This window comes from Vulpes vulpes, chromosome 16 (assembly GCF_048418805.1).
Source record: "Vulpes vulpes isolate BD-2025 chromosome 16, VulVul3, whole genome shotgun sequence".
Classification (NCBI taxonomy): domain Eukaryota; kingdom Metazoa; phylum Chordata; class Mammalia; order Carnivora; family Canidae; genus Vulpes; species Vulpes vulpes.
In genome coordinates this window covers 78,842,559-78,862,946 of record NC_132795.1, presented here as the reverse complement: position 1 = coordinate 78,862,946, position 20,388 = coordinate 78,842,559, and the positions used below count along the sequence as shown (strand labels likewise).

Genomic DNA, 20,388 nt, shown 5'->3' with positions numbered 1-20,388 from the left:
ACAGACTCTGAAGGGAAATCCAAAGATAGGTGGTGGCGGGCTTGTACTTTCCCCAGTGGTACCTGAAGAGACGTCAAAATTCTGCTAGGTATGTTGAATGTGCCTCTAGGCAGTTAGTCAGCTTCCCCTAGCCAGAGGCAACATACAGGACTTGTGTCTGGGACTCAGACCTGTGATCAAGGGGTCACTATAGGATCATCCTGTGAGCATGGTGTCCACACAAGTCAAAACCCTGAGAAAATTTTTTTTTTTTTTTGCTTTTCTAAAAATTTAATTCTTTTTTTCTCCCCATATTTTATTAAGAAAAGTTTCAAACACACAGAAAGCTGGGGGAATGATATATCCACCATCTACACTTAATAATTAACAGTTTATTTATCTGTACATGTATATTTTTTCTGAACAACCTGAAAGTAAATTGCATATACTATGATACCATACCTAAGTACTTTGACATTTATCTCCCCAAATTAAGATACTCTCCTAAATAATCATAATACCAGTATCACTTCTAGGAAAACTAATAATAAACTGAGTTCCTGACACTGTTAAGATGCAATAGGGTCTACATACATCTCAAAAATAAAAGCTGGTTTGTATGTTTCACTATCAGGGATGCCCTGAATGAGAAGGACCATGACTTGCTCTTCCACTGTATCAACAAGCTATGAGGAGGATAAAGTCAAGTGCCTTAGGACCTGTCCTAAGGTGCTTTCAATAAGCACCCTGGCTCCCCTCAAGATCTTCAAGAAAGGCTTGTAAAATGTACCTAACAATGCATATTTCTGATTATAGGGGGTTTTTTTTCCTTCTGATTTCTTCTTTCTTGGATTTTCTTTTCTTTTTTTTTTTTTCTTACTGTGGGTAGAATATTATAATCAGGAAACTTTTCTTAAAGTAACTTTGAAATTACTTGAAGTAATTAACAGCTACAGTATTGATGTTTCTTCACCTTCTAAATCACTGCAGTTAGGGGCACCTGGGTAGCTCAGTTGGTTAAGCATCTGCCTTCGGCTTGGGTCATGATCCCAGAGTCCTGGGATCGAGCCCCACATTGGGCTCCCTGCTCTGTGGGGAGCCTGCTACTCCCTCTCTCTCTGTTGTTCCCCCTGCTTGTGTGCTCACACATACACTCTCCCCCATAAATAAATAAAAATCTTTAAAAAATCACTGCAGTTAAATATAAGGCAAGAAACAGAAGGTTGTAAGATAACTTACCAATATGACTATCTTATGGAATGTAACTAAACTGATAGGTTTCTGTATTATATATATGTTGTAAAGCTTTATACTGTCTAGGAACCATATTTAACTTTTTTTTTTAAAGATTTTATTTATTTATTCATAGAGATGCAGAGAGAGAGAGAGGCAGAGGGAGAAGCAGGCTCCATGCAGAAAGCCTGATGTGGGACTCGATCCAGGGTCTCCAGGATCACGCCCCGGGCTGCAGGCGGCACTAAACCGCTGCGCCACCGGGGCTGCCCTTTAACTGGTTTAAAATGGTATTTGTGGCCATTTCTATGAAAAGGCAGACATTCAAGCCCTTGGTCAGAAATATAATCCCATATTACAAATGTTTCTATGGAAAAACAGGATCATCTTCAATTTAACTTACTAGATCTTTTCCAGGAATACAGTCCTCACCATGGGAAAGTCTCACGCAAAATCAAAGGAAATATAATGGAATAGCTCTTTGAAGGAGGCATCCTACTTACCACTTGCTTTTTCTAGAACACGTGGATTATACCTGTTTTATTCTGACACTTACTTGTTTATTTATTTAAGGGGTGGATGGTGAAGGGCAGAGGGAGGGAGAGAGAGAGAATTGTAAGCAGGCTCCATGTTCAGCACAGAACCCGCCTGGGGCTTGATCTCATATCCCTGAGATCATGACCTGAGCAGAAATCAAAAGTTGGATGCTTAACTGATTGAGCCACCCAGGGACCCCCAATGACATGTAACTTAGATGGTAACACCAAACACTAGGTTAAGTCCTTACCAATTAGCATTTTTAAAAAAGAAGAAGAAAACACTTACCAGACTGGTGCTATGAGCAGGCTCCAGTGCAGCCCTAGCCGAGGTTTCTTCCTGGCCCGTCGCATTCGCCCCAGTGGGATTTTCCTGGGCCAGTGCGAGACCCTGCCCGCTGCTCGTACTCCTCAGCTTATCTGCAAATCGCTGGTTTTCTTTCTCTAGCTTGATTTTGGCTAACTGTGCTTCCAACATCCAATGTTCTTTCTCTTGCTCCAGTTTAGAGATCTTTTCCAAACTCTGCTGAACCTTGAAAAGCAACAAGAGTTCTACACTTTAGATGATGATGCAGAAAAAAACCTAGTGGCTCAAGAAAGGCTTCACAGAACATCAATCCCAACTACCTCCCAGAGGTGAAAACAAAAAGCCTGATTGTTAAACAGGGCAAAGGAAATACTGAACAAAACACAAGAGGCACAACTGGAAACTGAGGAAGTGAAGAATAAAATTAAAAATCTCTATTCATCCAAAGATATCAAGAGAGTGGAAAGGAAAGCCACAAAATGGAAGGCATCTGCAAAGCATGTATCCAACAGAGCACTCATATCTCAAATATATCAAAAACTCCTACAAATTAGTAAGAAAAAGACAGCCCAAAAGAAAAATAGAGGGGAGAGGGGATCCCTGGGTGGCACAGCGGTTTAGCGCCTGCCTTTGGCCCAGGGCGCGATCCTGGAGACCCGGGATCGAATCCCACGTCGGGCTCCCGGTGCATGGAGCCTGCTTCTCCCTCTGCCTGTGTCTCCGCCTCTCTCTCTCTCTCTGTGTGTGACTATCATAAATAAATAAATAAATTAATAAATAAATGAAAGAAAGAAAGAAAGAAAGAAAGAAAGAAAGAAAGAAAGAAAAATGGGGGCGGGGGGAACACTTGCAAGGACACCAAACAAGACTAAAAAAGAAGGTATTCAAGGTCACTATCAAAAAAGGCAATTTAAAACCACCCACATGACTAAAATTAAAAAGGCAGAAAATACAAAGGTGAGCATGCTTGTGGAGCAACTGGAACTACCATATAGTGGTAGGAGGACTGGAATTTGGGACAAACACTTCAAAAAAACTATTAGGCTAGATTTTTAAAGCTGACGACATCATATCCTATGACCCAGCAATTCTGCTTCCAGGTGTACACTCAACAGAGGATGCACGTTTACCAGAAGACATGGGTAAGGACACTCACAGTAGCATTATGATAGCCAAACACCTGAAACCACTCAAATACTCACATTCAGTAAAAGAGGATAATGCATATTCACACAGTAGAATACTAAACAACAATGAAAACGGACAGACTACATTCACATATAACAGATGAATATCACAAATATGTTAAACGAAAGAAACCAGACCTGAAAGAATATATATTATTATAACCTCATTTAATGAAAATTGTTTACTGAACTTTTCACTAATCTACTATATTAGAACACAGGATGATAGCTCTCTTTGGGGGCAAGGAGAGTAATACCTGGAAAAAGGCATGAAGAAGGCTTCCAGCAATTTTTTTAAAGGTATACCTTACAAAAAGAAATGTTCTTTTTTAAAAATTTTATCTAGATGCTCATTACATCAGTATGTTTATTTGTGAAAATTCATTGAGATATACAGTTGACCCTTGTCTGTCTGACCCTTGTCTCTCGTTCAGACCCAGGTCTGAACTACATGGATCCACTTACACAAGGCTCTTTTTCAATAAACACAGTACACTACTACAAATGTATTTTCTCTTTCTGACAATTTTCTTAGTAACATCTTTTCTCTAGCTTACTTTATTGTAAGAATGCAGTATATAATACACATAATATACAAAATATGTGTTAATCAGCTATTTATGTTATTAGTAAAGCTTCCAGTCAACAGTAGGCTATTAGTAGTTAAGTTTTGGAGGAGTCAAAAGTTAGGGGGGGTGGTCAATGCCCCTAACCCTCATGTTGTTCAAGAGTCAACCATACATTAATTATTTGTACACTTTTCTTAAGTATGTTACATTCCCTTCAGTAAGAAATTTAAAAAACTAATTCTCAGGACAAATAAAAACTTGAAATTACATGAAAATTAAAGTAATCTTATAGTAAATTCCAATGCTCTACCAACTATCATGGTTGAGCAATTACTATGCAGCAGACGCTGTTCATGGTACTTTCCTGCCATTATCCCACTGAAGCCTCACAATCCTTCAATTCTCATTTCTCAAAGAGCAGAACTAAAGCCCCCAGCAGCTGAACCACCTGCTAAGCTAGCAAATGGCAGAGCAAGGATTTGGGACCCCATCTGTCTGCCTCGCAACTCTGATTCTTTTCACTGTATCACACTGCCTCCCATTGGCTCAATTAATCCCTACACGACCTGAAAGGCAGATATTATTCTCACTTCAGAGAGGCAGGAAGTAACACCCAGAGTGCTTCTCAGACTAGCCTGCAGCTGGTCAATGGCAGAGTGGGAAAAGCAATAGCTCTGCAGCCAGACAGTTCTCCCACTTCCCAGCTACTCTGGGTAAAAGCTGCTTACTTTCTTTGAGTCTTACTTTCCTTACATAAAATAAGAAGATTGAAAATCAATTTTTAAAGTATTCTACATTTTATTGCTTATCGCAGGATTTTTCTCAGGAATTACTCTCTGAATTAAATTTTTAGTTCCAACTTCATAGCATATTAATGTTGAAAAGATAAGTGATATAGGCCAGTACAGACAAAATAAAAGTCTTGGGTGAACTTATTTGCACTCTCTTTGAAGATAAATACTTCAAAAACTTAAGAGCAAGCCTGCTGTTGAAGTAAGTCTCTGACAAAAGCTAAACCAGGTCCAGAGTGCACCAACTTCTGGAAAAGTTAATCCCCCTCACCTCCACCTAGCCCCCAAATTCAATTGACCAACTAAGTGAATATTGGAAATTTTTCATTATTGCTCATTTAAAAAATTAAGATAACTCATTGAGTCTCTAACTCCTCCCTCTTTTTTTGCCTTATTTCCATTTAAATCTAATGCGTAGCAAAAAAAAGAACTACTGCATCTCAGGTGTGTTAATATCACTTTGGTGGCAATTACAATACCAACTGAATCAAAATGACTTATTTAGAGTATCAACAAATGTTCTTGAATGAATTATGCTCATGGTGCTTTTCACTATGTGTTAAACAATTAATTTTACATGTTTACTTATATTGCCTTTTAAATGGTTCTATCTGTGTTAAAAGGCTTCTCCAGGGGATTTAACATCTATGCTCAATTAAATGGCATGATTTATCAGGTGCCATACCTGTTGTGCAAGGCCTTCTCGACTTTCAGTAGAGCTAAGAAGGACCCGGCGGTTTGCCAGTGCTTCTTCGTAAGGCACAGACTCCAAGAGCGGCTATGGAAAAAGCATCATAAGAGTTAAAGAGAGCATAGCATTCCCTGATCCTATCTACATGAATAAGAACGCTAAATGGGGTTCAATCATAAACTCAGATACATGCCAACATATACTGCTTCCTTTACTAATGTGACAAGGAACTTTTTTTAAAGAAAAATAATAAAGAGGGACTTGTCATTTCACTTATAATCTACACTAACTAAAACCATATGCACTTGAACCGAATACCAGATGATTTCACTTCTATGTGAAATCTAAAACACAAAACAAATTAAAAAAAAAATAGAAACAGACTCAGATACAGAGAACAATCAGATGGTTGCAGGCGGGAGGGGAGTGGGAACATGGGCAAACAGGGAAAGGGGATTAAAAGGTACAAACTTCCTGTTATAAAATAAATAAGACATGGGATACAAATGTACAGCATAAAGGATATAAGTAGTTAGTAACAACTTTGTATGGTAACAAATGGTTGCTAGACTTATCTTAGTAATCACTTTGTAATATATATAAATGTTGAGTCATTATGTGGTACACCTTAAACTATATGATACTGTATGTCACTTATATCTCAATTTAAAAAATAAAAAAGCAGATTACCAAGAAATGGGGCAGAGAAGCAGGAGTAAAGATTACTATGAGGCATTGTCTTGTCCATGATTTCAAAGGTGTAGACAATATCAAAACCTATCAAATTGTAAGCTTCAAATATATGCAATTTTGGGGCACCTGGGTGACTCAGAGATGAGTGTCTGCCTTCGGCTCAGGGTATGATCCCGGGGTCCTGGGATGGAGTCCCATGTCAGGCTCCCCACAGGGAGCCTGCTTCTCTCTCTATGTCTCTGCCTCTCTCTGTGTGTCTCTCATGAATAAATAAAATATTTAAAAATACATATATATGCAGTTTTTGTATGCCAATTAAATCCCCAATAAAGCTTTCCGAAACAAACAAAAATAGATAAAAGAGGAGGACAGAAAATCTAGAAACACACAATAGCATAGACAAAAAGATGTTACGTGATAAATGGTGCATTTTTTTAATCAGTGGAGAAAGAACAGACTGGATAAACACTGTAAGGACAACCAGTTAATAATTTAGAAAAATATCTACTTAGATCCCCTTTTCACACCCATATCAGAATGAATCTAAGATGGATTAAAGACTTGAACTTAAAAATTTAGACCATGAAAATAACGGAAGAAAATGTAGGTGAGGGCAGCCCGGGTTGCTCAGTGGTTTGGCGCTGGCTTCGGCCCGGGGCATGACCCTGGGGTCCTGGGATTGAGTCCCACATGGGGCTCCCTCCATGGAGCCTGCTTCTCCCTCTGCCTGTGTCTCTGCCTCTCTCTCTCTCTCTCTCTCTCTCTCTCAAGAATAAATAAATAAAATCTTAAAAAAAAAAAAAAAGAAAATGTAGGTGAACACTTCTATAGTCTTGAAAAGTATCCCTGGCTGAGAATCACCACCATAAAGAAAACGACTATAATGATATAAGATTAAAACTTAATATTTTGAAAAAATACTACAACAAACTAGGGGAAATACTTGACATAGTACATAGTACACAGACACAGTATTGACATTTTTACTATAAAAAATTAAAAATTAAATAAAATTCTTAGTATATTAGGGAGCTCTTTCAACTCTAATTAGGAACATTTTTCTAAAATAGGTTAACAATGAACAGAGAACTGACAGAATGAATATAAACAATAACTTTACAAAAGGACATTCCACTTCAATAAGCAAAGAAATGCAAATAAAAATAACAATAAAAAACCTCTTGTCTCTGAGATAGATAATTATTAAGTTCATGGGTTAAATGTATACTTCTACTGCTGGTAAACTACAAATAGGTAATCTTCTGAAGTGTAGCTGGGGAAAATGTGCCAAAATTTGGAAGATTTACAGACTTTGAAGCAATTCCATTTTGGGAAATTAATCTTAAAGACATAATTAATTAGACAAATATAGAGAGATGGGTAGCCCTATACATTGTTAAGAGTATAAAACTGTACAGCTACTCTTAAGGACAATTTACAATAAATATGAAAGTTTTAAATGTGCGAACCACACAATCCATAATATTCTACTGCTCAATATTCCATACAAGTGCCTGAGGTATTTACAAAGTTATTCACTGCAGTATTATCATAATAGTAAAAAACTGCAATGAACTAAATGCCCACCAATAGGGAATACCTAAATGAGCCACAGAACATCCATATTATAGAATAGCCACCATAGGTTAATGACACAGATCTCTAAAACATTTTTTCTTTTTTTAAAAAAATATATTTGACAATGCTACTTTAGTTTCAGGTGTACAACATAGTGATTCTGCAATTCTATACATCTAAAACATTTTAAGTTTTTTTAAGTTTTTTTTTTTTTTTTTTAGTTGTCTCTACACACAAAGTGGGGCTCAAACTCAGGACCCTGAGATCAAGAGTTGAATGTTCTTCTCAATGAGCCAGCCAAGCATCCCTAAAACGTTTTAAATGAAAAAAATCAAGTTGCACAATGAAACGTGGATTTTAGGTTAAAAAAAGAAAGAAAGAAAACTCTACTTATTGTATATTGTCTGGAAGTTTAGATAAATGCTCCAAGAGTTTGGAGGATTATATGCCAAATTGAGTACTATAGTCACCTCTGAAGAGAAAGTGGAATTAGGGACTGAACTTTAGTTGTAATGCTCTAATGTAATGTAAGAAGGGGTTTATGCATCATATATAACTGTTTTTAAAAATTAGGGAAAAGGGATCCCTGGGTGGCGCAGCGGTTTGGCGCCTGCCTTTGGCCTGGGGCGCGATCCTGGAGACCTGGGATCGAATCCCACATCAGGCTCCCGGTGCATGGAGCCTGCTTCTTCCTCTGCCTGTGTCTCTGCCTCTCTCTCTCTCTCTGTGACTATCATAAATTAAAAAAAAATGTTTAAAAAAAAAGAAAATAAAAATAAAATAAAAATTAGGGAAAAAGGTAATAACAAAGGCACAAAAAGTTACATGTGCAAGAATATTTTCTGTAATGCTGCATATAATAGTGAAAAACAGAAAACAACCTAAATATCCACAAGCAATGGATTGGTTAAGTAAATTATCACACAATTTACAGAATGAAATACTGTAACAATTATTTATAGACCTATATTATTTGATACATAAAAATCACAATTTTTACATCCATGATTCACTAAGAGGAAAAAACCAGATTATGAAATAGCATACATATTCAGATACACCGCTTTTCATGGCAAATACATGTGTGTGCTTCCTTGTGTGTGTGTGCAAACATGCACTAAAAGGTTTTTGGATATAGATATACTCTAATAAAGTAGCTACCTCTGGATGGTGGGGATCTGGTGCAACTATAATTTTCGTCTTCACATACTGCTGTATCTTCTGACTTCTTTTTGCAATGACCTTGTATTCTGATATTTAGGAAAAAATTATAAATATATTTCTATTTTTTTGTTTCTACAAGTTTGAGATTTCTGAAGTTTGATACTTACTGGCTGCCTGGCTGCCTCATTCTAGACACTCCTACCGGGAACTTGGGGACATGAGTTCAACATGGCCTATGCATAGATCACACATTAAGATGTGGGTCTCTGTCACCTCCTCCTTCCCAAAGACCTCCCCCAGTACCCACCTACCAGCTGTGCCCCCAGTTGTGTAAAATCTAAACAATATGAACTTGGATAGACTCTTGCAATTCTCTGGAATGATTCCTGATTTTTCCTCTGATATGAATTCAACAGCAGCGCACAAACCTTTCTCAGAGCCTTCATGTAGGCAGCAGCTTTTTTCTTGTACTGCAGCATGCATTCAGCTGAAAGAGGACTAATGAAGCCACTCGCTGTCTTAGGCCCGTAGCTCAGAGAAGCAATGAAGTAGTCCACATTGTTACTGAAGAAAGATGCGATCTAAACCAAGTGTGACAAGAAGATAGATTTTGTTTTCCAGTAATATATCTAACATATATATCTAATAGTTTTTGGAGCAGTTAAAGGTGCTGAGAATGGAAATGAAATTTCAACACCTGCCCTAAAGCCCATACTTACTTATTTAAGGAGAATACCTAGGGCGATGATTTGTAATAAAAAGACAATACCAATATAAAGGTTGAGTCCAGACTTCTGACAGGTCTTAATCTAGACAAATTTCTATTCTTCCTGAAAACCAAGACTAATTCTGGTTTATTCTGTAGATGATATTCATGAGCTATCTGCCTCAGTGATTTCTGCCACTACTCTCAAAATATCCATGTTTGGATTTATACATTCTATTCGTATTTTAACTTTGAATGCTTCAAATTCCAACATGAGACATGACATGGCATCTTAAGTAATGTCCAGGAAGGTTAGTAGCCAGAAAAACTGGCTGTGTTATTAGATACATTGAAGAATATCCTATTTTGATAAATAAGAACATGGAGAACAAAATATCCTACACCTTGGCAGAAATTGTTCAAAAAGGAAGCAACAAATCGCTAATGGTCTGAAAGTTTTAATTTCTTCATCAATTATTCTACTATGTCAAATGAAATTCTACATGAGGTAGTATTCGAAAAAATAAAGGATTCTAAGCCTTACATTCCTTCTAAATGACATAGAGAATCACATACCAAGGGTTTGCATTTTAGGTCACAACAGTATACGGTGAGGTTTATTCCTTTTCCACCTTTTAATATTTGTACACTTCCTAAATGTTCTTCAATGTGCATATATGACATTTTCTTACTGGGCTTTTAAAAATCATACACTATAAAATTTTGCTTAATCAAATCATATTAGCTAAGAATTAAACTGCTACCGACTAATGTTAGTTCAGATACTTATTTCAGTTAAAAACCACTTATAAAAATTCAGAATGAAGATCGTAGACCTGTCCTTGAGACATTTTAAGGTTTCAGGTAAAACAATTCTAAAATTAGCTGTGAAGGATCTAGGTATTTAATATTTCAGAGTTTTCATAAAAGGTGAAAAATGCAGAGATTCCTTTAAAATGCCAATGTTCCCTTTTTCTAGAATTTTTCTTAATGGAATCTAAGTTAGAATTATCTTCAGAAAGCTTCGGCATGCCTGTAGATGCAAGCATTCAAGAGGGAGCAGCAGGGATGCTCTTCTGGTGGAGGAACCCTGTAGGCACAGATCTGTGAACTGACAGGACCTTTAATGATGGCCCCAAACTCTAGCAACATGTCACAAAGACCAGTCTGAGTCTGGGAAAGATGACACTGAATATATTATATGATCTGTGATCACTTCTGATTAACTTAATTCCTCCCCCCCCCCAAAAAAAGTGCTTCTATTATAGACAACCTGTCAGAAAAATAATGGTATATAAATACAGATAGAGAAATTTCCTTGAGAAATTAGGTTGCATCTGCTGAAATAAATGAACTAAGATAGCTCTGAATACAGTCCTTCAGGTTACACACATAAGGGCTATTCTCAGAGAAATCTGAATCACTAAAGGCACATGAACACATACTGAGAACGGGACAAGTGCTGAAACCAGAATATCCAAGATAGAATTTTTAGAGAAAATGCATTTTGGTCAGTTTATAATAATTAAGTGCTTAATGATCCAAATGATCATATCTAGTATTAATGGCTCAATGAAAAGACACATGTTGAAATCACCTTAAAAGCACTTAAGAAATAAAATCACACTGTCTCTGTGTCTCTCATGAATAAATAAATAAAATCTTAAAGAAAAAAAAAAGAGAAAGAAAGAGGGGGATCCCTGGGTGGCTCAGCAATTTGGTGCCTGCCTTTGGCCCAGGGCGCGATCCTGGAGTCCAGGGATCAAGTCCCGGGTCGGACTCCCGGCATGGAGCCTGCTTCTTCCTCTGCCTGTGTCTCTGCCTCTCTCTCTCTCTCTCTCTGTGTGTCTATCATAAATAAATAAATAAATCTTAAAAAAAAAAAGAAAGAAAGAAAACCACAGACATAGCACTGTAACAAATGTTACCAAAAACAACAACAACAAAAAATACTAAAAGGGAAAAAACCAAAATATTAATGAAGGTTTTATTGGTTATTTTTTCTTTTTATATGTTACCAATTTCTATAAAGCAGACATTTGATATACACAAAGATGTGTACTGATCATCAAGTACTTCCTAAAAAAGAAACTGTGAGTGATCTACTTACTCATCACATATGCTAATCAGTCAGTCACTCCCATATTGCTTTATTTATTTATTTATTTATTTTTTTAAAGATTTTATTTATTTATTCATGATCGTCACACAGAGAGAGACAGAGAGGCAGAGACACAAGCAGGGGGAGAAGCAGGCTCCATGCAGGGAGCCCGACGTGGGATTTGATCCCGGGTCTCCAGGATGGCGCCCCAGGCCAAAGGCAGGCACCAAACCGCTGCGCCACCCAGAGATCCCCCCCATATTTCTTTAAATATTGGGTAGGGAGAAGGAAAAAGGAGACAACTTTATTTTACAAAAAAGTCGGATATTCCAAAATCCTTTTACAGATTAGTTTCCCTGTGTCATTCAAGGGGAAAAAAGGAGCTTACTTAAAAATTAAATTTAATGTCAATATAAACCAGAGAAAACTTACCTTTCCTGCTCCATTTGTTAATGCCACTACTGATGACAGGATACAGTCATTCGTTGTAATGAGCTTCTGTGTTGCTGTTGGAAGTTCATGCTCTATTGCAGCTTTCTGACTGTAATGTTTAGAAATATCTATAAAAGCAATCAAATGAAAATTATTATTATCCATATACAAGTTGCATATCTACTCTTAGAGACATACACAGTAATATTTGAACAGCAACAACAAAAATGGTCCCAACTCTAACAGGATCACCCTGAGTATCAGTTAGGTTACAAATCCATGTGGAAAGAATAGAGACAAATGAGGATCTCTTTTTTTTTTTTATTCATTCATTCATTCATTCATTCATTCATTCATTCATGATAGACATAGAGAGAGAGAGAGGCAGAGACACAGGCAGAAGGAGAAGCAGGCTCCATGCCGGGAGCCCGATGCAGGACTTGATCCTACGACTCCAGGATCGCGCCCTGGGCCAAAGGCAGACACTAAACCGCTGAGCCACCCAGGGATCCCCAAATAAGGGTCTCTTAACACCATCTCGGTGTCTCTATTACAGCCACCAGCTTGTGGGTCTGATTATCCCTCATTTGAGTGTTTACCCTTATTCTAGTGCTGAGTAAATGACCCTGACCAGTATTTACCAGTTAAAAACGCTGTTTGGATAGTCTGGGCAGGCACAAATGAAAATTTATCTTGTACTCATATAAGCGAACCATGGGGCTGGAACAGAACAACTAACACAGGTACAATGTCCCGCAACCCTCACTGGACCTTAGCTAGTTTGCCAGCACACACCCTAACACTGACAAGGGTCTGCAGAGCCAAACCGGGAGTTAACACTCCGGCCTGGCTTCACTGCCTGGCTTCACATGCTACATCCTCCAGTCCCCAAATATTCCAACAAAGCCTGTGGTTAGAAAAGCACAGGAGAGGGACACCTGAGTGGTTCAGCAGTGGAGTCTCTGCCTTCAGCTCATAGCAAGGTCCTGGTCCAGGGATCAAGGCCTGAATTGGCCTCCCTGTGGGGAGCCTGCTTCTCCCTCTGTGTCTCTGCCTCTCTCACGGATAAATAAAATCTTTAAAAAAATGTAAAAAGCACATGAGAGAGAGACTTAGATAAAAGTGTTAAGAGAAATTGCAGTAGTGAAACTGGCCAAACAACTAAACTTGGGGTTTTTCTGGGTCTCTGAGAAAAAACGATTTTGTCCTGTAAATAAGGGATAGTGGGAGAATTCTTAAGACAACACTGATTTAAAAGGAAGGGTAATTATATTTTTAAATAACAAAGTGTTCACAATTCATTCCCCTCTGAATGGTTTTAGAATATTTCATTCACAACAGCATTATCATTACCAGCAAAGTGAAAAATAAATCACAAAATATGAAAATTAATTTTTATAACAGATGTGTATGCAGAGAATTGCATTTACTCAGAATCAAGGAATCTAGTTGATTTTAGACTATGGAGAATTAAAAAGAAATAAGACTAGTTAGAAAGAAATGGTATTTGAAGTTTAACCTGATATGATCATGCTATTTTAACACAAAATCATTATTTTATGGATAGAATTATTTTTACTAAAATTTTAAAACTGGAGAATTGTTTTATTTATATATTTAGTATACATATATACGTATATATATAAACTATAATTTAAGATAGTTTTACATTCACAGAAAAGTTACAGAGATTTTCTGTATACCCTTTAGCCAGTTTCCCCTATTGTTAACATCTTACATTACTATGGTACAACTGTCACAGCAAAGGAACCAACTAATTGGTATATTACTCTTATGTTTATATTTTTACAAATAAGTGATTATCCAAGTGAATAAAAATTCAACTGGAATACTGAACATTTCTTTTTAAGATTTATTTATTTGAGAGAGAGCATGCATATGTGCACACACGAGCTGGGGAGATGGGCAAAGGGAGAGGGAGAGAAAGAATACTCAAGCAGACTCCCCACTGAGCAAGGAGCACAATGAAGGGTTTGATCCCAGGACCCTGACATTATAACCTGAGCCAAAATCAAGGGTCATTCGCTTAACTGAATGAGCCACTGAGGCAACCCACTGAACATTTTTATATACTGAACTTGCTAGTCCCTAACACAGACATTTTCTTTCTACACATCACAGAAAGTTGTAGTCGCTATTTTACTGCAAGTACACAAAGGTATAATACAACTTGGTTGGCAAGTAATCTTAAGTGATTGGTATATGACTGAGATACTTATGAAAGTTATACAATACTATGAACACTGACATGGTTTCAACTGAACAGTGCCACTGTAGTTTGACAGTAATAATCCTCTTGATTCAATTGTTTACTCTTTATTGAGTCCAAATATTTCAATTATTTAGGGTGCTCCTTGACATTAAATTTTAAATCCAAAAAGAACAAAGAAACCATGTGACCTAGGCCAGAGATTTATTTTTCTGTTTCCTATGAATCTACCTGCTTTAGACCTGAGCCTAAAAATCAACAATTCTCACTTAGAATTCCCTTGTTAAATGATTAATTAATTCCTATTTTGAATCCATGTAGGATAGATATGTTTATAAAACTCTAGCTCTCTTTTTACACTGACACCTGCCTGCCTGCCTTCTGACTTCGATCAAGCAATTACTCAGGGCAAAGCAGGAAAGGAAGAGGTTTGAGAGTTCTCTGAAACACAAAGCTTCTTCTGTTAATACCAGCTGATGTTTCATTCTGAGTCCCTGAGAGATAAACAGCAGTCTTCCATGCTCGGTAAAAAGACCAATTTGAATCGTATATCTAACAACAGGACCCCATAATCTTGCCAACTGCCTTTCCTGTTTCCCAATATTCTCTTTATATTATGTTTGCAAGGACAGAAACAAATGGAGGCACTAAGGGGGTTGGGGGGGTGGGGCTCTGATCCTCCCATAAGTTCCATCGACTTATGCCTCAAATGACAACAGTTAACATTCTTCAATTTGGACCACTTGGTGGATTCTTAATCTTATGTATGTATGAATAAAAGCATCTATATGGGGGGGGGGGGGGGGGGGTCCAGCTGGCTCAGTTGGTGGAGCATGTGACTCTTGATCTAAGGATTGTAGGTGGGATCCCTGGGTGGCGCAGCGGTTTGGCGCCTGCCTTTGGCCCAGGGCGCGATCCTGGAGATCCTGGATCGAATCCCACATCGGGCTCCCGGTGCATGGAGCCTGCTTCTCCCTCTGCCTGTGTCTCTGCCTCTCTCTCTATCTCTGTGACTATCATAAATAAATAAAAATTAAAAAAAAAAAAAAAAAAAAAGGATTGTAGGTGTGAGCCCCACAGTGTGGATAGAGATTACTTTTTAAAAAATCTTTTAAAAAAATCTGTAAAAATCATAGATTAATTAAAATAGAAATAAAACCAAGATTTTTTTTTAATGTAAGTGAAGCTTTAAAACCCTTCTTATTGGACAGCTACCCTCCACTTTTCTAGCCCCTTCTTTATAGGAATGCAAGAGAAACCACTAGCACAAACAAATCATAATATGGGCATAGCAAAATTTAGAAAATAGAACCCAAAAATGTAGCAACAGAACTACCTGTGGTTTCAATGGCCTATTTCTCAGTTAACTAAAGTTCTGGAAGAGAGGATCACAGCTAAGTCTGAATTCCTCAAACCCAAAGCTGCATAGGAAAAAGGCACCAACCAGGCTCTTAGTTTCTCTGCACGCCAGACTAGTTCTGCTGAGTTGGGGCTGATTATGGTCACTAGCCACCAAGAGTATCTATTTAAGCTGTGATTCCCACAGCCAGGGATAGCTCCACAAGTATAATGATTTTTAAAATTCCTCATAATTAGAGACAAGCCAAAGAAAGGCTCATTCTCCATACTGAAGGGTAAGATGGGGCTAGCTAATACTGCTGGCACTAAGAAGGGTTCCCTGCCAATCTACAGAGGGGCCTGAATATACCTGTCTTGTACATGCTTTCCAACACTTCTAGGCTTTTAAAATTATTTTCTGTGAAACTCGTAATGGGTTCCTAATTGTTACTTCAACACCACAAAGAATATCTAGCATATTATTAATCTGGGCTATTTCTGGTAACTGCTTCTGCCCTTTCCTCCATCTCCTGCCCCAACTGTCTTCAAAAGGAAAAGAAAGGAAGGAAAAACCCTAGAAGCCATGCAGACCTATAGATTAAAAAGTCGACTAAGAATCACAGTTGGCTAAGAATAATATGAAATGTCCTTCAGCCTACTATATTCTTAGTACATAGCAATTAAAAACTGACCAAAGCTTAAAACCAGACCTTCACTTCTTAAGGTTCTCCTGAACAAAACAGGACTTAAAATGGGAACTTTATTTTTATTTTTTATTTTTTTGAAGACTTATTTATTTATTCAGAGAGAGAGAGAGAGAGAGAGAGAGGCAGAGACACAGGCAGAGGGAGAAGCAGGCCCCCTGCAGGAAGCCCGACATGGGATTCAATCCCGGGTCTCCAGGATCACACCCCGGGCTGCAGGCGGTGCCACACTGCTGCGCCACCAGGGCTGCCCAAAATGGGCACTTTAGATGTAAAAATGCACAGGATGGTGGAAAGCCAGTACATTCTCTCTTGGAACCTTAAACCCTGGTTTCCTCAATTCCTAAACGCGTGGGCTCTAACGAGTGCGAAATGTTTTGCTAAATGCCTCTGAATGGCATGTCTAGCTTGATAAAATTCACACACCTGCCTTAAATCAGTGCAATGTATTTTTGGCTAAAGTACTGTGCACAAGGGTTTCTCTTCAGCACTTTGTTTACCTTCAGAAATGAAGCAGATGGAAAAAGCAGACGGCGGTGAGCTGTGCACTCCAACATAAGCCAAATGCTACTAAGCCTTTTTCTGGGGTCTATTAGCCTTGGCAGTATTTGTTTAAATCTCATTCAGGCAGATCTGAGAAAGTAAGATGAAGGTTTTCAGCTTATTTATGTTCTTTTCAAGCCTCACCTTTCATGACATCATGAAATCCATGCAGAGCAGCACCAACGTTTGTTAAGACAGAACTGTAGTTTGTCCGAAGGAGTCCATCTGGCTCTGTACCTAGGAAACCAAAATCACAAGTCTAAGCATTTTCCTAGGAGACTTCTGAAAAACTGACAGCCCACCCTCTTCCTCTACTTTTGGGAAGAGAGAGAATAAAGATTGCTTGTGATGTTTTGAAAATAATGGCCCTTGAAATCTTTGTAGCCACATTCAGATATAATGGTGATAGACACATGCAACTGATTTGCATCATCCATATCCACAAATATTTTTAATGGTTAAGAATCAAAATTAAATTGTTACGTAGGATTACATATTTTATGATTCTTTTTGAAATGAAAGTTTGTGAGCTTTCACCCTGTTACTACAAAATGCATTTCTCAATTTCTTCTTTCCCTATACATTATTATTTGTTGAACATAACTAAAAACACCATTATTCAGAGTCCCACTTCTGGCCTGACAGCATGAGTAGCTCTACAGATTCACTCCCCCAAAAAACTGGCGAAAATTATTTTATTTTTTTAATATTTATTTATTAAGGAAAGAGAGAGCACGAGCACATGAGGCGAGGAGAGGAGGGGGGGAGAGAGGCGAAGGAGTAAGTGATTAGAGACAAGCACACTCCTGCTGAGTGCAGAGCCTGACGCTGCTCCTTCCTAGGACTCTGAGATCATGACCTGAGCCAAAACAAAGTCAGATGCTTAACTGACTAAGCCACTGGGCGCCCCTGAAAATTGTTTTAAAATAAACAGACTCTGGAAATGGTCCTAAGTGCATACATCAAATGAAGAAACATTTATTCAAGGAAATCTTTTTAAAACAGGGGGAAAAAAAGAATAAAATCTTTAACAACTCAGTAAAAACAGCCAGAATCTGTAGTATTTGAACAAAGACCCATTCTCATCCTCCTCTCACCAGCTCGGTGAGCTAGAAATTGCACTCCAGACTGGTGAGGCCAAGAATACAACTCTCCCCTAACTTCCAGCTGGAGGCCTGCATCTTTCCCCTCGTCCCAAAACTAAGTTCTGGGTGAGTATGACAGGGGTGGGAATTTTTCCGCCCAGCCCCAACTCTTGGGATGGAGACTCTACCCTGAGCACAGTACTGCTGAGAATACTGGGATTCTCTATCCCCTTGCCCCGGCTCATTTTATCCACATTGAAAAAGGCAAGCCACAGAGACCATAGGCTGTGGCCTACCCCTTCCACCAGTGCTCAGCTACTAAAGCAAGACTGTTATTCTGAGGAAAGGGCATCACTGTCCCCACCTCCAGCACCAGAAACATGGCTCGGAGATTTGGCACAAGGGAGGTACAAGCCTTAAAACAGAAAATTCTGAATCTGTTCCCAAAGGAATTGATTTCATTCTCAACAGAGCATAGAGAAATTCAATTCTAAAGGTGCTCTCAGGAATAATAGAGCTTGTGATGAAAGCAGTTAACAGGAAGTTGGTAGATTCAGTAAAGATGTAAGTTAAACTAGATTCATTACCTAAATGGTAAGTTAAGCGATGGATTCATTAAAAATGTAAATTAAACTGGCTAGCTGGTTTACTAGAGAAAAAAACAACTAAGAAGAGCCCTCTGGGGTCATAGCAAACCTCAAACCCTAATCTCAAAAACTATATCTATAAAGAAGCCTAAATTCAACTGGATCAGCTGTAGAGCACTTTATGCCCCCAAGGCATTGCTGACACCGAGACAGCAGTCTGTCAGCCATGAGTAGAGCTTATCCTTAATAAGATTAAGAAACAAAACAGGGAAAGGGACTGACAAAACCACTGTTACCCCAAGGCTAGTGTGTGCATGCCCAAGGCTGAACCTCCTGAGAACAACATCAGGTGCTTACTCTGAAAAACTACGAAATCAAATTAAAGATGGCCTACCTAGATGGAAAAATGCACCATGATCATGAACCAGAAAACTTATCATCAAGATGGCAATACTCTCATAGTGGTTTTCCAGGGCTGCTGTATCAAGTACCACAAAGGAGATGGTTTAAAACAACAGAAAAGAGTTCTCTCACAGTTCTGGAAGCCAAAGTCAGAAATCAAAGTGCTAGCTGGACCACACTTCCTCCAAATCCTCCAGAGGAGAATAGTTCCTTGCCTCTCCCAGCTTCTGTCAGCCCTACAGGTGCCTTGGCTTGTGGCAGGATTAACTCCAATCCTTGCCTCTATCTTCCTATGGCCTCCCTGAGTCTCTCCTGTGTCTCTGTCTCCACATCTCTCCTTATAAGGATGGCAGTCATCAGACTGACAAGAGCTCTCTTTAAACTAGTAGAACCCCATCTTACTTTGATTACATCTGCAGAGATGCTATTTCCAAATAAAGTTACATACATAAGTACTAGGATAGAATTTCACATATCTTTTAGGGAGACATAATTCAGCCAACAAGACTCCCCCAAACTAATCTACAGATTCGATGTAATCCCTATCAGAATTCCACCTAACTTCTTTGTAGAAACTAACCAGCTGATTCTAAAATTCACACAGAATTTCAAGGGAACAAGGATAGCCAAACAATCTTGAAAATGAAGAACAAAGTAGGAGGACTCTCACTTCGTCTCAAAACTAACTACAAAGCAACAGCCAGTATAGTATTGGCACAGGATAAATAGATCAATAGAATAAATCTGAGAGTCCAGAAATAAACCCATATATCTATAATCAACTGATTCTTAACAAGTGAGCCAAGGTCATTAACTAGGGAAAGAACAAGTCTTTTTGATAAAATAATGCTGAGATGGGCAGCCCGGGTGGCTCAGCAGTTTAGCGCCGCCTTCAGTCCAGGGAGTGATCCTGGAGACCCAGATCGAGTCCCACGTTGGACTCCCTGCATGGAGCCTGCTTCTCCCTCTCCCTGTGTCTTTGCCTCTCTCTCTCTCTCTCTCTGTTTCTCTCATGAATAAATAAATAAAATCTTTAATAATAATAATAATAATAATAATAATAATAATGCTGAGACACCTGGATAAACACATCCAAAAGAGGACGTTGGACCTTCACCTCATCCCAGATACAAAAATTAACTCAGAATGGATCAAAGACCTAAACATAAGAGCTAAAGCTATTAAACCCTTAGAAGAAAACACAGGGGATAATTTTTATGACCTCATATTGACAACTGATTCTTAGATATGACAGCAAAAGCATGAGCAATAAAATAAAAATAGGGATGCCTGGGTGGCTCAGCAGTTGAGTGTATGCCTTAGGCTCAGGGTGTGATCCTGGAGTCCTGGGATCGAGTCCCACGTTGGGCTCCCTGCGCGAAGCCTGCTTCTCCCTCCGCCTGTGTTTCTGCCTCTCTGTCTCTCATGAATAAATAAAATCTTTAAAAATTAATTAATTAAAATTAAATTGGATTTCATCAAAATAAAAAACTTTCGTGCTTCAATGGACACCATAAAAAAAGTGAAAAGAC

General features: G+C 38.4%; 1 protein-coding gene across 1 annotated transcript in view; it reads right to left on the bottom strand.

Annotated features, from left to right (window-relative positions):
- PPP1R21 (protein phosphatase 1 regulatory subunit 21) overlaps positions 1 to 20,388 on the bottom strand; it is a 65,690-nt gene that overhangs the window by 12,376 nt on the left and 32,926 nt on the right. Inside the window, exons 13-17 of the mRNA XM_025992609.2 lie at positions 16,927 to 17,019; positions 11,968 to 12,095; positions 9,157 to 9,309; positions 5,288 to 5,380; positions 2,038 to 2,280 (exon numbers count right to left, since the gene is read on the bottom strand). Coding sequence (XP_025848394.1) covers positions 2,038 to 2,280; positions 5,288 to 5,380; positions 9,157 to 9,309; positions 11,968 to 12,095; positions 16,927 to 17,019 — 710 coding nt within the window. The remainder of the gene's footprint in view (positions 1 to 2,037; positions 2,281 to 5,287; positions 5,381 to 9,156; positions 9,310 to 11,967; positions 12,096 to 16,926; positions 17,020 to 20,388) is intronic.